This window comes from Abramis brama (genome assembly GCF_963993115.1).
Source record: "Abramis brama genome assembly, chromosome: 21".
NCBI classification, from domain to species: Eukaryota; Metazoa; Chordata; class Actinopteri; order Cypriniformes; family Leuciscidae; genus Abramis; species Abramis brama.
This window is the reverse complement of record NC_139983.1, coordinates 6,660,880-6,677,693: the sequence shown is the minus strand read 5'-3', so window position 1 is coordinate 6,677,693 and position 16,814 is coordinate 6,660,880. Positions and strand designations below refer to the sequence as shown.

The following is a 16,814-nucleotide window of genomic DNA, read 5'->3' as shown; positions in this document are numbered from 1 at the left end:
AATAACTAAATGAAAATAATAATAATAAAACAAAGTGAGATTGATTTGCTTATGTCATGCATTTAACATCAATTACCATTGGCTGTGCATAATAAACGCTGCTTGTGAATTATGAAAAACAAAACAAAACAAAAACAAGACATATGTAGGCAGATGATTCATCTGAATAAAGACTATATTCTTGAACCCAGAGCTTTTGGCGTTCTCCTCAATTTTATCTGGATGTGATTTCAAACCACTCCTCTCACGGTAGTCCAAACTTCTATTCCCCCCTTTCTCCCGCTGGAATACAATAAGATTAGGATATAATGAATCTTTTCAAATAGGGCTGCTCTTTTCAAGCTGCGCAGGTGTACAATAGGGGGGCAAATGGAGAAGTCTCACGCCTAGGTGTGAGCAGATTATTCAAATAGGGGCCGAGTGAAGCAGTAGGGATTGGAGGCTCGCCCGGGCGCACAGAGCTATATCACAGCGCTAAGAGCCAGCAGCAGGCGTCATTTCAACCAGAAACACACACACACACACACACACACACATGCGCCAGCTCTTGACAGGAGGAGAGCACAACGACGACACGAGTGTATCCCGTGGTTGTACCACCTTTGGCTGCCAAAGGACACACAATACCAGCATTTCTCGTGTGGGGAAGCGTTTTGAAAAGTAGAAGGAGTTTTTTCCAGGATGCTCGGTGCTGTCAAAATGGAGGGACACGAACACGCAGCAGACTGGAGCGCTTACTACGGAGAGCCCGAGGTGGGTAACTCACCTAAATAAATATATATGTATTTTTTTTCTCCTCGTCGAAATCCGATCCGGTTTTATACAACTCAATATTAGCCCTGAGATAATATTAACTTTGAGATCAAATATTGACTTGAGGCGCCTCCAAATCCTCCCCCATCATCTCGACGCCCTGCACTATCCTAACAAAGTTGTGCTTGACATGCAATGCAAACTTTTCATTTCCAATTATGGATACCGACGAATACATGGGTTTTATTATTCAACAACATCGGGCGTCCAGAAGCGAAAATAACCGCGGGCGTTTGACTTTTGAACAGATCTAGGCTACTATTATTGGTTTTTAATGTCTGAGCGGCGGTAATATCGACTCGACAACAGCGTTTTGCTGCAATATGTTGGAAACCTAAAACTGACCAAAAAAATAAAAGTAAATATCCTCCCGAAAACAAACTTTCACTTTATCCTGACGCATGGTTCTAAATATCTAGCAGTTTTATAGTTTTTAAAACCCCATCTAAACGAGCTATTTAATAAAAACAGTTCTGATTTGGCTATGATTAAATAACCTTTAGGGAACCTCGTTATTTTTAAGTTAGCCTACTTTAATGTTTTTATTTTTATGTTAGCCAAGCCAAATGAATTTTAAACGTATACAACTTGGAGTTGCATTAATTAACCGCATTATCTGATTTCTTTCGCAGTGTTACACCTCGGTCAGCAACATGAACACTGGACTGGGAATGAACTCCATGAACACTTACATGACTATGTCCGGAATGAGTTCGACTGCGAACATGACAGCAGCAAACACCATGAACATGTCCTATGTCAACACGGGTATGAGTCCTTCAATGACAGGCATGTCCCCCGGTGCGGGAGCGATGGCCGGCATGGGTGCGGGTATGACGGGCATGAGTGCAGCCCTGAGCCCGACCATGAGCCCAATGGCAGCGCAAGCACCCTCCATGAACGCCTTAACCTCGTACAGCAACATGAACGCTATGAGCCCCATGTACGGCCAGTCGAACATAAACAGATCGAGGGACCCGAAGACCTACCGGAGGAGTTACACGCACGCCAAGCCACCCTACTCGTACATTTCCCTAATAACCATGGCCATCCAGCAGTCCCCCAGTAAGATGCTGACCCTCAGCGAGATCTACCAGTGGATAATGGACCTTTTCCCTTTTTACCGACAGAACCAGCAGCGCTGGCAGAATTCTATCCGCCACTCGCTGTCCTTCAACGACTGTTTCCTGAAAGTCCCGCGCTCCCCGGATAAGCCAGGCAAAGGTTCGTTCTGGACCCTTCATCCCGATTCCGGGAACATGTTCGAAAACGGCTGCTATCTGAGAAGGCAAAAGCGCTTCAAGTGCGACGTTAAGAAACTTAGCAAGGAGCCGGGTCGGAAAACATCGGAGGGCGGATCGAACAGCAGCTCCGAGAGCTGCAACGGGAACGAGTCTCCTCATTCCAACTCGTCTAGCAACGAGCACAAAAGATCCCTGTCTGACATGAAGTCGGGTCAGGGTCTGAGCCCGGAGCACACAGCCTCTCCGACCTCCCAGGCGCAGCATCTCCTGGCGCAACATCACTCTGTTTTGGCGCATGAAGGACACCTGAAGCCAGAACACCACTATTCCTTCAATCACCCCTTCTCCATCAACAACCTCATGTCCTCGGAGCAACAGCATCACAAAATGGACCTAAAGACATATGAGCAGGTGATGCATTACGGTTACGGCTCTCCGATGGCCGGCGCGTTATCCATGGGCTCCATGGCCAGCAAAGCGGGCCTGGATTCCCCGGACACATCCTATTACCAAGGTGTGTACTCCAGGCCCATCCTGAACTCTTCCTAAACCCGCACGGACCTTGTGGCAATTTGTACATTTGTAAAATGGTTGTGTATATGTATTCTGATGATTTTTTGACGTTTCCCGTTCATTTAGATGTTCATTAGTAATTATTTTGTAAAAGAAATGTTGACAATGTGACGAACTCTTCGAGGCGGCTTTTGAAAATGGACCAAAATCACACCGAAGGACTGCGGACGGATTGAACTTCTTCAATCACTTGTGTAAACTTATTTATGGCTTGTAAATGTGTATTCTTGTAGTTGATGACAAGAACAGAATCTATATTAAAGTGTTATTTGGATTTTTTTCTCAATTCTCTCTTTTGTGTTATTGTGTTGTCAACAACGACAATAATAATAATGTCATTTTGCTCAACGAATTATCAATGCATTTGCACATAAACGAACCACTTGTTACTTGTGAAGCTACACATTTATATCGAATCATGCCACAGATAAATTATATAGATCGAATTAATTTGATCGAAATGTTTTTGAATTTGTTTGCATTTCAACCCTGACCTAAATTAATATCAACAATAAAAACAGAAAAATAGACCATGGAACTATTATTATTTTTTTGATAAATGAAATGAAATAAGCTGAAATGCGTTTAATTATTAATATTTCGAAACATTCATCAATGCCTAAATATTCAGCTTTAAACTACTTACATCTTTCAAGAACTTAAAAGCATAATTTGTGTTACATTTTACGTAAAAAAGCGGTAACTAGCCTTTGAAATATATTTTTCCCCATCACGATAATAGTGTTGTGTTCATAAACCCATTTTAAAAATATTATTTGCATATAATATAAATATAATATGGCCTGCACATTTTTATATATACTGACTATGTATAAATAAACAATGTGTACTGTATATTATAGCTATTGTATATTTTATATGCAAATAATTTGCGAATCCATATATATACGGAACCTCCCTTGTCTGTCGTTACAATATATATATATTGACAAAATATATTTTATATTTTATATATATAAAAATAACGACTGACAAGGGAGGTTCCGTTTATACACACACACACACACACACACACACATATATAGCCTATATAAAGCTCTCTATCTCTCATATAGTTTAATGGCGGTAATTGCAACAAATATAAGAATATAAGATGAGCATCATTTAACAAAATGAGGCATATAACAGACATAAATAAAACTCTGAAAACTTCTGAACTGAGAAACATCTTCTGTCATGTTTATGAAGTCTCTCGTTTCTTTCCAACATATGAATAAGACGTGAGACCCATTTGATGTAAACACTGGAAAAATACGCCATAATAATTAAAAACAGAAAAATAAATATTTGAGTGGAGGGCTATATATTAGACAGGCACAAATAAGGAAGCTGTGTTATAGGCTTCCCCATTTAATAGTAAACTTGCAGATCAAGAAGTCACCTGTGTGAAACAGATCATCACGAGTGCGCGCGCGGACAGAATTATCCCTCAACTTGAATAATGTCAAGGAAGGCCTGGTTTCGTTGCCTCTGTGTTTTTAGTTCTCAGTCTATTCCATTGTATTTCAAACCCCCATGATCTGCGAATAAACACAAACTGGTAAACAATGAAAAAGGCGGTATTAATACATATAGGATGTGTACATGAGCAATCAAATCACACGAGTGTAAACTTTGAATAAGAGCACGTCACTTCTAGGCAAATTTACACAGAAATTAAATTTCGGTGCCCCTCGTTTTAGACATAATGCTAGGCTGAATTTTTATAGCGCACTGATCGATATCTTGGTAAAATAATCATTTTTTTAAACTAGCGGGGCAGTGAAATCTTTGCTTTGTTGCTAAAGTCAACAGTGACAGAGTTTGAGCTCAAATAAATGCCGTGAGGCTTCCAGCCCTGTGCAGAAGGCAGCGGGAGAGACTCCAGGACAGGTACGAACATTTTCATGATTAAATCCAGCTCGCTTCTGCTGCTGCTGAGGCTTTCGATGCATGCTGTGTGTTTCGCGTAATGGGGATTTCTGCGCGCAACTTCGATTTCACGGCAATAGTGTTGGACGCTTGAACAGACACAACTCAAGTGCTGATGTGAAGGGGCTCTTTCAGCCGACTGTCAGATGCCTATTCCAGCTGATTGATGCCAATGATACTGGAGAAGAAATGCATTGGTTTCGCCGTGCCAATAACTGATGCCCATCAAATGGAGTTCAGGTACATAGCAATGATGTTTTTCCTCCGGCAAACTTGCTGTCGGGATGAACGCGCAGGCAATGCGACGAAATTATCAGCGCGGATAAATGATTTTACGCTTATTCGCATTTTACGAAAGAGAAAAGTTCGACGTATTCAATTATTTTCGCCAACCAAGACGCAGATTTTGCAGACGAATTTCTGGTGCGTTAGAGACACAAATGACAGCAGACATAAACGTGAGGATAACATTTAGCAACACCCTAGGTGCACTTCATGCTTGACAAAAGACAAAATAAGTGTTAACATGACAATCTACAGACAGATGAGGGGCCGGTTGCATAAACTGCTAATACTAGTCTTACAAATTAGTCATAATTTTTTTTTCTTTAAGACTGTTTCTTTAAGATCATCACGAGTGCGCGCGCGGACAGAATTATCCCTCAACTTGAATAATGTCAAGGAAGGCCTGGTTATCTTACTTTTTTAAGTAATTTACATAAAAACGTAGATTGGCCTAATTTGATACAGAAAAGTAAGACCGATTACCTCTAACTGCTAGTTGGTCAGACTAGTTCTTAAGCCACAGTCTTAATATAATGGTTATATGCTACTGGCCCCAGGTTTAATAAAAAGATAAAAAAGAATGGTAGCTACTCAAATTGTTTCCCTTATGCTTCTGCACAATTCTAACAAAATAAGCATCATTATTAACAACAACGATGATGATAATAATAATAATAATACAATTATTATTATTATTATTATTATTATCATTATCATTATTATATTAGTGATTATTTAAGACAAGAGGCCTGGAATGAAAAGCTCCTAGATGCCGTTAGGGGATACTTTCAAGGATATACAATATAAAAGTGAGATCTAAAAATAGTTCGATTGCTAATACCTAGGCTATATATATATATATATATTTATTATTTTTTTTTATTTTATTAATTTTTTGCAAACGTTGTGGGCATTTTTAAAAAGCTATAATTTAAAAAGAATTAAAACAAACTAGCCAATGTCTGTTGTTATAGCAGCGAGATCAGCTTTTCCCTAGTGTGTTTTCCCCTTCTCATTTAGGTAACCCTGTTTAATTGGAGTCGTCCAATTTGCATATCATACTGCAAATGAAAGCCAGAATGTAAACAACTGATCCTCAAAATTCTCATTAAGATTATGAAGTTTCTCAAGGAGAGCAATGGGCATCATCACCTAAACTTTTAAGTGCGCCACATACAAACATACTTTATAATGCAGGCCTAATGGTTAACAAATCGTTAGTTATTGTACAGTTAAATCAATGGAAATAAAACTTTTTATTATTATTATTATTATTATTTCCTTCATATTTCCTCATTTGAATACACATTAACTCCTGATACATAAACTATACATTTAGTGCTAGCTAATTCTGGAATGGAAACAAAAATTAAAATAGATAAAATGAAATAGTTAATTGGATGAACGTGTATATGGTGGCATTTAAATTAGTACATCGGGTCATCTAATGGTTTTAGCCCGTGTTTTGCTCTATACTCAGTGCTGGAACACCCAAGTGGAGCTGGTCTCCAGGGAGATCTGCGGGACACCCATCTTACAAGCTGTAATGCCGCCTTAACCCATTGCTGGGGAGGGACCGTTCACACTACCCGATTTAAGACCAAATACTCTTAATCCTGCTGCTGTCCCACACTACATTAATGCTCAACACAGACGCCTAATCTACGCCCTAAAGTTAGAAAGGCAGTTTCACTGCAATATGCCGAATAGGATTAGATTAGTCTTTGTAATAGTCTTTAAGGCATTTTAAACGCTGCGCAAATCGATTACATGTAAAACTAGTCAAAATATCCCCCCCAAAACAGATTATGAAAAAATAGTTATAATGCATATAAACAACAACAGTCATCACAACAATAATAAGACTAATAATATATCAAAGTAGGCTAATATTTCCATGAATATTTCTACGTTATGTAGCCCGCTGTGTGAAATGAAATGTCCCCCCTCCCCCCCAAAATAACCATAGGCTACATTTTTCCCTTTTATATATATATATATATATATATATATATATATATATATATATATATATATATATATATATATATATATATATATATATCATAAAATGTGGAGTATGCGTTTATATTACATTTACACTACTTATTCTAAGATAATAAATAAAAGGATATTTTCAAATATAAAATAATATTATCTGCGTAATATGATAATCATGAATAGACACGCCTCTGTCTCTTCAAGTCAATAACCTGATCAAATGTACATTTAAGATTCATTCCACAGAGTAAAACAATCAAATTAATATTGCGCTCTAATTAACCACATTTCATTGGCTGGAGTTATGCATATTTTCTGACATTTGATGCAGTGCATAAATACATTGTTGGAGATTACTTTATCAATATATGAGCTGATTTATTTTCTAAATAAAACACTCATGAGCATTTATTGAGCAATTTACTATCATGCAGATTAGGTAATTAAAGGATGAGTAGGTGGCATTGTTTTGATATGAATCATCACCAGATGTTTTTTCTTTTATGTGTGTCACATTGCTTTTAATGTCATGTACATGCCCAACCCTTCAAACTCTGAATAGGAACATTGTCTGTTATTCTTTAGCGTTATCATATGGAAGCTGTTGTTAAATGGCCTGCATGCTGTCAGGGTGTTGTGGTCGGAGAATCTGGCCGAATGCAGCGGAAATAGTGTAAGAGAGTGACGGGTCAGGCCTGTGTTCACACACATCCAACAGCTTGGTGTGAAATTCTTGCTGAGACGTACAGGCCAAACCACATGTCCATTCAACAAACCCATTCGCCCGATTCACTGCTTAAACATAAGCATCTTTTAGGGATAAAATTACCTGGATAAATGCCAGAATCTGTTTTATGGCTAAAATAAGTAGGATATTAAATAAGAAATGACAGCGAGAGGCTCTTAGCCGTCTCACATACATTAACATACATATGTACATGGTATGGATGCCAATAGTTCACAGACTTGCCTGACGCTTCATGCGGTCAAATGACAAAATCTAAGTCACTGGGAAGGACACTTGACTCATTAAATCTTAATGAAAGCAATAAACACAGACGCCAGCAATTCATTCAGACCTCCAAACCAATCTCCATTTCTCACCAAAGGCAAACAAGCCCAGATGCCCCGGCGTGATTCCCTGCATAACAAAAGCGAATCAGATTGTGTCCTGCATGTGTTCCCAGTGCCGAAATGGTAAAGGCGATAGGTTATTCTAAGATAGAGCTTGTCCAATTTATTGTACGTGAGAGTGGTATGTCACAAAGGTGATTTCTGCATTTTTTTTTTTCAACATTGAGAAGCTTGTAGTTTAGAGGGTGATGGACATACTCATTCAACATTCATGAGAATCTTTTCCCTCAAGCAATCATGGGAAATGCACACACAAAAATAATCTGGATTTATGAGTTTTGTGGTGATGCCTCCTTATGTTTATTACAGCGTCTGCAATGTGATACTTGATGAAGATGGCAGTCTATAAAGCTCATTTATTTCACTTCTGCATTCAAATCATTTGTCTGGTAAGCCACTTAACAAAAGCAGACATGAGCAAACGTGATGGGAGAGCAAATTCCAGCTGATGTTCTTTCATTTGATCAAATATCTCTGGATGCTGTTCTCGGCCACGGGCAAATTTAACCTGCTAGTAAATACATACGCAACAACTCCACAGTGTCCCCAGAGACTCTACAGCAAGAGCTCTTAAAGTAAATCCCCCCAACTCAGGCCTAAATAATTCACCAACCCTTTCTCAAACTAAAGGCAATCTTCAATTTAATCCAGTATAAATGCATTTATCACAAAGAGATTAATGTCTGGGTGTTGGCTGTTAAAGAGCCTCTGGTAGGTTAGAACAGATTACTCTCAGATGCTACACAGTAGTGGTCCCCTGACACACAATGTTTAACCCCTCTCTTCACGCTGACAGCCACATAGCAGACAGTTTAATTCAATTTCCTGTCAGATCAAGAGCTTCCTGCTTTGTTGTGGCTGATTTATTATCGGCGAGCATGTCTTTGTTTTCCGATTTACAGAAGCGACGACAATAGCATCAATTAGTGAGAACGTTAACAAGGCCCCTTAGCCACATTTAAAGCTATAATAACCATCTGAAGTGTATGTTTTAACAGCAATACAAAAACAATTGTGAATTGATGATTCCCATGAATAGCATATCAGTAGTTGTGAAGCACGTAAAAATCTATTTCCATGAAATAGAGTGCATTATTGCTCATCCACTTTTTCAGGGCTGTTGGTTTCGCAAACCACAGGGATTATTTTATTAGCACTGAATGAAGCCACAACCATTTTATTTGAATCACAACATACTTTTATTTGAAGCAAAACAATATTTGAAAATCACACAAAAAGACAAATGTACAAGACTGTGTACTTTTTATCACAGAGCCTCTAAAGGGACATGGTGGTGGAAAAAAATAAGAGATTGGAGGAAAAATAATAAGTTAATGCTTTTGCCTTATCTCGCAATTGTTTTTTTTCATCCGCCGAGAAACTTAACGTAAAAGCATTGACAAGTTTTCCTCCATCAATTTTTTTTTCCACCAGCATGTCCCTTTAGGGGCTCCGTAGATTATGATACCTAGAAGAAATATATTTTAAGTTTAAAATATATGCAAATATATAGTAATATATATAATTAAGTATTTTGAGAGCATATACTGTAGGGAGGCAATTCCATCATTCCCGTTGCTTCATGGGAAAGTGTTCCCTGCAGAGCTCTTTTAGTGTTATTTGCTCGCGCAACTCTCTGATTGGTGGAATTTTCTGTGCAGCATCATGGGTAATGCAGTTTCACCACAAATTCCACAGTTGAACGATTGTTAAAAAATTTGTTGAAATAATGCAAACAGATGGCTTTAACATAAGCATATAACATTGATAAACAACCTCTGAGCGCACAAAAAGTTTATAAGAAGTTATCATTAAAAATCAAAGCGACAGAAAACTGTCGCTTTTAAATTTGACAAGGCTTTGTTTGGTAGGCTATCACTAGCAACAACCGTTACCATAACTGTGAATTAGGAAGTTTAAAAGGCTCAACCATCGTTGAGGTCACTCTTCCCATAGACCGTTCTACAACCAATGCAAACCTATACCCATGCAAATCATCCACAGAGCCATTTTTACATGCAAAACAAAGCATTGTTGGAGGATGCCTTGCAATGATGCCACATTTAAAGCAAATCAGATGATGGATATGAGCAGGGAGACATATATGAGAGATAGGCTGAGGCTGAGGCTCATATTGCCTTTACAATGCAAATGCTCTCTCTGTTGAAGCTATAGAAAAAGGGAAAAATGGGAATAGGGAAGATGAATTATTTAGCATTTGCAGTGCCCTTTGATGGTAACGGACAAGAACAACAATAGGGTTTACAATTAATTTCAGATGTTAAATGGTGCTCGATGAAACAGCTATGTCCTTTGTGACATTTAGGAATTGTTGTTTGGCTTGGAAAAATGTTGCACGCAACTCAAAACAGACAAGAAAAAGGGTGGAAAAAGTGTGACCCATAATGAAATGTCAATCGAACAGTTCTGCCAGTGTAATATCCAACGGTATGAATATGCTCTTTTTTTGGAAAATGCTCAGAAATGACTTTTCACCACATCAGACTCACATTAACCAGACATGCAAGTTTATTTAGTCAAGATCCTGAGGCATCTGCGGCATGTTTCTAAATGATAAAAGCCGACAATCGAGGAACTCACGGCCGAAGTCGAGGGCGTAATTGCTAGGAAACATCTTACTGAACAGTTGGCGATAAACGTAGTCAGCCCCCTCCTCGGCTTAAAGCAATTAATTCAGGCACCCTGACATCAACTCTCCAATCCTCTGACAGCTTGGAGCCCAAATCAAAATGCTAGTTCTCCTGGGAACAGCAGAAGATAGCCGGCTCTTTTCTGGACTGTTTGCTCACTGGGCCTGAGAGCAATCTTCCTTGCCGAATGAAATGCAAGGACACAAACAATGTGCCGGCGAGAGAATGGAAGACGGGGAATGAACAGTTTGGACTATTTGCTCAGCAGAAGGGCAGTCACAATAGCTGGCCCATAGCTTTCCCATGCATCAAGCCTCTTAGTCTTAGGGGTCCTTTGTTGCTGGGTTTCGTTCAGATAAGAGTCCAGCTGCCCCATGTGTTTAACTCTCATTGTATGTTGTACTGTATGGTCATTTAGATACTTTAGCGTGGCTTTTCACAATTTCGGGAACAAACACGCTCATGCTACATGTTGTGCATGTATCTGGGCTTCACCTCTGCATGTGCACGGGACGGCTGAGGCTAAAAGGGGGTCAAGAGATTTGAGATTTGAGGACAATGCCTCATCTTGTCAAGTATAAGGGTTCTGATCACATACCCCATGTGCTAATGATACACTAGCTCTCTGATCTAGAATTTGTTTCACAAATGAGTGGTGGCAAAAGAAAACAATATGAAATTTACATGACTCCTTTGATCAGAAAGTAAAAAGAAGGAGGGATGACAATCCAATGGCTACTCGGAAAGAGAAAGCCTTCATGTGTTTCTTTGTTGTGATTGCACATTGTAAAAAGTAGTTACACGGTTAAAAATGTATTAACAAATGTTGAAATTAAGATTAAAAAAAGGCTCTAGAAGAATTGGTCATTGTTAGTTCATGTTAACTAACACTATTGTAACGTGTTACCCAAATAACTGTTACCATTAAGCTCCATTTGTGTCTGATTAAACCCTTAAAAAGAAACCTAGTCAGTTTGTTTCCGTCATAAATTTAGGCATAATTTTTTAGGTTAACTAACACACTTTTCTTTTTTTTCTTCTTTTTTTTCACTGCAGTATGTACCTCACACACAACAGCCTTTAGTCAGTTTAGATTAGGCTGACCTCTCATAAGTTTTTTGTTCATGATCAAATCAGAAAAAGAACTTGGATTATTTGCACATGCAGTGTAAAAAGTAGTTACACATAATGGTTCAAAATGTATTAGCAAATGTTGAAATTAAGATTTAAAAAATGCTCTAGAAGAATTGTTCATTGTTAGTTCATGTTAACTAACATTATTGTAAAGTGTTACCCAAATAACTGTTACTATTAAGGACCATTTCTGTCCGATTTAACCCTTAAAAAGCCAGCTAGTCTGTTTCAGTCATAAATGTAAGCATCATTTTTAGGTTAACTAACCACATATTTTTACACTGCATGTATTATGAAACTTTTTTGACTATATGGGTTTGGTTTTTCTCCTAAAAGTCATCTGTACCTCACACAAAACAGCCTTTAGTTAGTTTAAATTAAAGTTGACCTCTGATCATTTTTTATTTAGTTCAGGACCAAATCAGAACTTGGACATCTTAGGCAGCAAGATAACTGAGTCAGTTTTATTCTCATATTTTACTCATAGACTAATCTAATGCATTTGCGGTTTAAGAGATGGGATCTCAAGTCGACAGATGTTCCTGCTCTATCAGAAGGATGTTGGATTTTCATAAAAACAGTTTGTGACTTAAAAAAGAAAGAGTACAAAGAATTGTTTGTGTTTTGTGATTTTTTTCTTTTTCATATGCAAAGCATGTGAGTGCAAGTATGTACGCATGCACATTTGTGTGAGTGTGAACAGGTCGTGTGTGGGATGGTGCAGTCTTACGCTTCACTGATTTTAAAGCTCTGTTCATGGCTTTTCAGCACTTCTTTAAGTTGCCACCACTGTGTAATTTATGGGTGCTGAGAATCGCTGTGTTGAAACATGACGCAGATCTCCACTGCACAGAAATAGCTGAGAATGACTGACTCATATAAGATGAAACACACAAAATCTGGGTGATTAGCAAGTACCGGAACATGCCGAGGATACGGCTATGGGAACACACACGAATAAAAACACACCCTGTTGAAGGGCTGTTGCGTATACCGGAGTGAAGCGCAGCAGTGATACAGTATTTTGTTCATGCATTAACTGAGAGTCCATGAGCTGTGAAAGGTGTGAGTAATACGTTTATTTAGGAATTATGTTATGAGAAATGAAGAAAAAAATAGGGCCAGATGGTATGTCCCAAGACAAGAGTATAAAATTAATAAAATGATTTCTGTTAAATTCTGCCAATTTTCCACGACTGAATTTTTTTATATGGTGATGGATTAATGTATTAAATTGCATTTGTGAGTTTTTTACATGTAAAGAAAAATCAATATTATAAATATATTATAAATAAATTACATCTTAAATGGAAGTGCAATGTTTGCTCAGATTATTTAGCTTGTAATTGAGGTATATATATATATATTTCATATACACTCTCTCTCTCTCTCTCTCTCTCTCTCTCTCTCTCTTAATATATATATATATTAGAGAGAGAGAGAGAGAGAGAGAGAGAGAGAGAGAGAGAGATAGACACTATATAGATATATAAAGTAAATAGGTAAAAAGGAGACCACTAGTTATTCTCTTAATGTAACACTTTTTAAAAAAAAGTTTTATACCCACTATATACTCACTTCTCTTTACAATTATATATATATATATATTTACAAGACATTTTTTATTATTAAATTTCAGTATTTTGAGACATGCAAACTTTTAACAGCTCAGTCTAAAAAAAAAAAAAAAAAAAAAAAACCAACAAAAAGGCCAAACATTATAATCTGTTTCTCTTCAAACGTTCCTTTCGCTCTCACTCACAGGTCTGGTCTCAAAGAGAACAGCAGAGATAAGACACGGCCACACAATGTCCCCTCAGTAGGTCTCATTGACCGGCCCATGGCACCGGCCAGGTATGCCAGCAATGTTTAACCAGCTATCCATCTTCTACCTGCTGCCGGTAAACAGGCACCTTTGTTTAAAGCTCACTACGGTTAGGGCCTGCTCTGACTCAACAGATGAACTATTTATTTCCCCATTGGCCCGGGCTCAGGAAATAGGCAACTTTATAATCCGCTTTTTATTTCTCTGACAGGAGCAGTGTGGTAATGCATGTGTGTGTGTGGGTGGGAGTTTCATCAGGGGCACGTCGTCTGGTCAACTAGTGATTTTCGTGGAGAACTCCTGTTCCAGGCTCTTATCATTAGCGTCCAGGGTGAACAAACAAACAGTGTGTGGTGTAAATCTGGCGGGATGTCTGAACATTGTGGGTTCAGTCATGTTTCTTAAAGTTAAATTATATTTAACAACCTGTATTTTTACAGGTTTGCTATTTCATTAGATTGCCCATATTGCAATATCAAATAATGAATAAACGATATTTGTTTAAAAGCAATTAATTCTACTATAACTAGAATATGGCAATGCAAAGGTAACTCAGTGATACAAAATTGAACCTCAGACCTACATTTATATAGCCAAGGTTTTGAACTTTGCTGACTTCGTTTTTCAGCCTCTTCCTAACATTTTTTGATCAATATATGACTTTGTTGTTAAGAATGATTAACTACAGACATACTACACCTGAAGCCTTACTGATAAAGTGCTCATTCGTTTTCTGGGAATAAATATTTCTGCATAGCTGTACCTATAAACCCCATTTCTACACTCCTAAAAAAACGTTATTTATGTATGTGCTTCCATGAAGAACCTTAAACATCAATGAAACCTTTCCAATGCACAAAAAGGTTCTTTAGATTATTAAAAGGTTCTTTACACTAAGACAAAATGGTTCTTTTAAGAATTGTTCACTTATCTACATACATTACCACAGAAAAATAAAAATAAAATCTTTTTTGGAGCCTTTATTTTTGGAACAACCCTACAACAAGTTGAGGCAGAAATAAAATCAGAGTAATCTCAGTATTTTTTTTCTTTTTTTTTTCTTTCTCAGTACAGGATTGTGTTTCAGTCAACTTAATTCTTTAAAGATGAATGAGGTCCATGTAAGCACAAATCACTTTTAATCGCTTATTATCACTTCCAAGTTCTCAGTCTCCATGTCAAACAAGACCCCGATGGTTGCTGTTATATTTTTAAGATTTCATTTCAATGTGTTCAGTGTGTGCAATCATTTTACGCTGTAATCATGTTGAGTATGTTTTTCTTTTTAGAACCAATCAGCAGCCGTCTTCACCGTCATGCCATGCCTCTTCATTATATGGCAACTGCTGGTTCAACCCGTTCCATCAACCACGTTCACCTGCAGCTATACCCACAGTCACGTCTGACCTGGATGCATGAGCAAGATAACATTCACATCTGCAACGTCAAGAGAGAGGGGCACAAGGAAGCCTGACGTTAATGATTAACAGCGCTAAAAGCCCCTGCTTTTGTATTCCCATGGTGCCGGGGCTATCTGCCGATCATGTGACCTGCACCGAGAAGATTGGGGAGTGAGCGCAAAAGCAAACACAGGTGTTTGGGCTGGAGCTGGTCGGTGCTGTTAGGGACAACTGCAAACACAGGCTGCCATGCCTGGAGAAGTGACGCCCGCCCACACCAACAGGACAGCCAACCGGAGTCAATGACTCAACGCTGACGGCCTCTGCCTGACTGTTCACTTCACAATTAAGGCTCTTCATTGGCCTATTAAAGTCTGCTGTTTTATTACAGTTTGACCTAAGGAGCTATGGATTCTTAGTTAAGCATCATAAATAGGCATAAACAAATGGAAAAATACAGTGCTTTTATAAAATAGATGTTCAGCCATCTAAAAAAAAATAATAATTTGTTGATTTAATTTTGTCATTCACACATGAGCACATATGCCAGTAGCTATAAAAACCTATATTAATAAAGGGACTCAAGTAGGCCTATGTGTTATTTGTTTTGCCATTGCCATGGCTACTAACATAGGCTACTGTAAAAATGATGCAGCAAAATATGGAAAAAAATGACTAAACCTCATATGAGGTCACCACTGATAATGTCATCGTTTTGAAATTCATATAGAATCAAGTGAAAAGTGCATTGTTTACAAGAGATAAGTTAATCTAAAAAGTCAACTCGTATAGTTTCGAGTTGTTTGAGATTGGCGGTCGCTTGTTGTTTTAAATGTTAATATATGGTTGTAATTTACTTGGATGAACTTGTTGTTAACAAAACAAAATAAATACATTGAAATCCCAAAAATTATAATTTTGATTTAAAAAAAAATGTTTTATTTAAAAATCAGTTTAGAATGGAAGTTGACATGTTCGCTGCGGGTGCAGTAATGAAGTTGAGGCAGCATATGCAGCATTTCATTTCTAATAGTAGCCTAATTATTTTGGACTTGAGGTGTTAAAACGATCCGAGACAAGCATTATTCGGAGCAGGTAATGGAATTCATGTGGTCAGGGGAAGACCGCCTATGAATTTTACTTAAAAATTGAGCAGACTTACATAATGATCGTAGTCTTTGATGAATGTCGACAGGGCCCATAAATTAACTAATGCTCGCTGTATACATTGTATGATTTTGGTCTGTCCTAGATGAAAGATGTCCGATCGTGGCGACTTCTGTTGTCGTGGCTCCTAAACGGTGGTCCTACATCATACAGGGAGAGAGGCTCAAAGATGGCCGTTGCCACGGTCTTGTGACCAAAGATAGCCTGTGATAATTCATTAATCTCACGATGTCTACTGACTAGCCAATTAAAATGCTACATGAAATGGCGTATTGATCAACGCGACATGGCGCTAAAACTTAAAACTACTTACCTCAAGCTCCATTTGCAAAATTGACATGCCAAGTTGGCCTATTTTCCCTAGCCAAGACATATTCTCCTCTTTTTTTCAGCGCACATTTAAACCACAATTGCTAAAGTGTGATTCATCTAACTCTGTTTGTTCACCACTAGCACATGATGAGGTTTTATTCTTCTATACTAACTTGTGTCGTAGCCTACGATTCAATAGGTGTAATCATTGTACAGTCTACATACATGTACCCAAGTTTATTAGATCCATGTCATACAGTGTGATTTGTAATGATTTTATTTATACTTTCTGATCGACCGGAAGTGCACTACAAAGTGAACTTCACAGTGTATCTGGGCCAAT

General features: G+C 38.0%; 1 protein-coding gene across 2 annotated transcripts; it reads left to right on the top strand.

The window, feature by feature from the left end:
• The first annotated feature begins 324 nt into the window (after nt 1-324).
• On the top strand, nt 325-2,916 carry foxa2 (forkhead box A2). 2 transcript variants are annotated; one of them, XM_084097123.1, is made up of 2 exons: nt 325-753; nt 1,446-2,916. In XM_084097123.1, the coding sequence occupies exons 1-2, from the start codon at nt 682-684 to the stop codon at nt 2,604-2,606; spliced, it is 1,233 nt and encodes a 410-aa protein (XP_083953249.1). In that variant the 5' UTR covers nt 325-681; the 3' UTR covers nt 2,607-2,916. The 2 variants fall into 2 exon arrangements, with proteins under 2 accessions (XP_083953249.1, XP_083953250.1); XM_084097124.1 differs by lacking the exon at nt 325-753 and adding an exon at nt 948-1,171.
• Nucleotides 2,917-16,814: the final 13,898 nt, after the last annotated feature.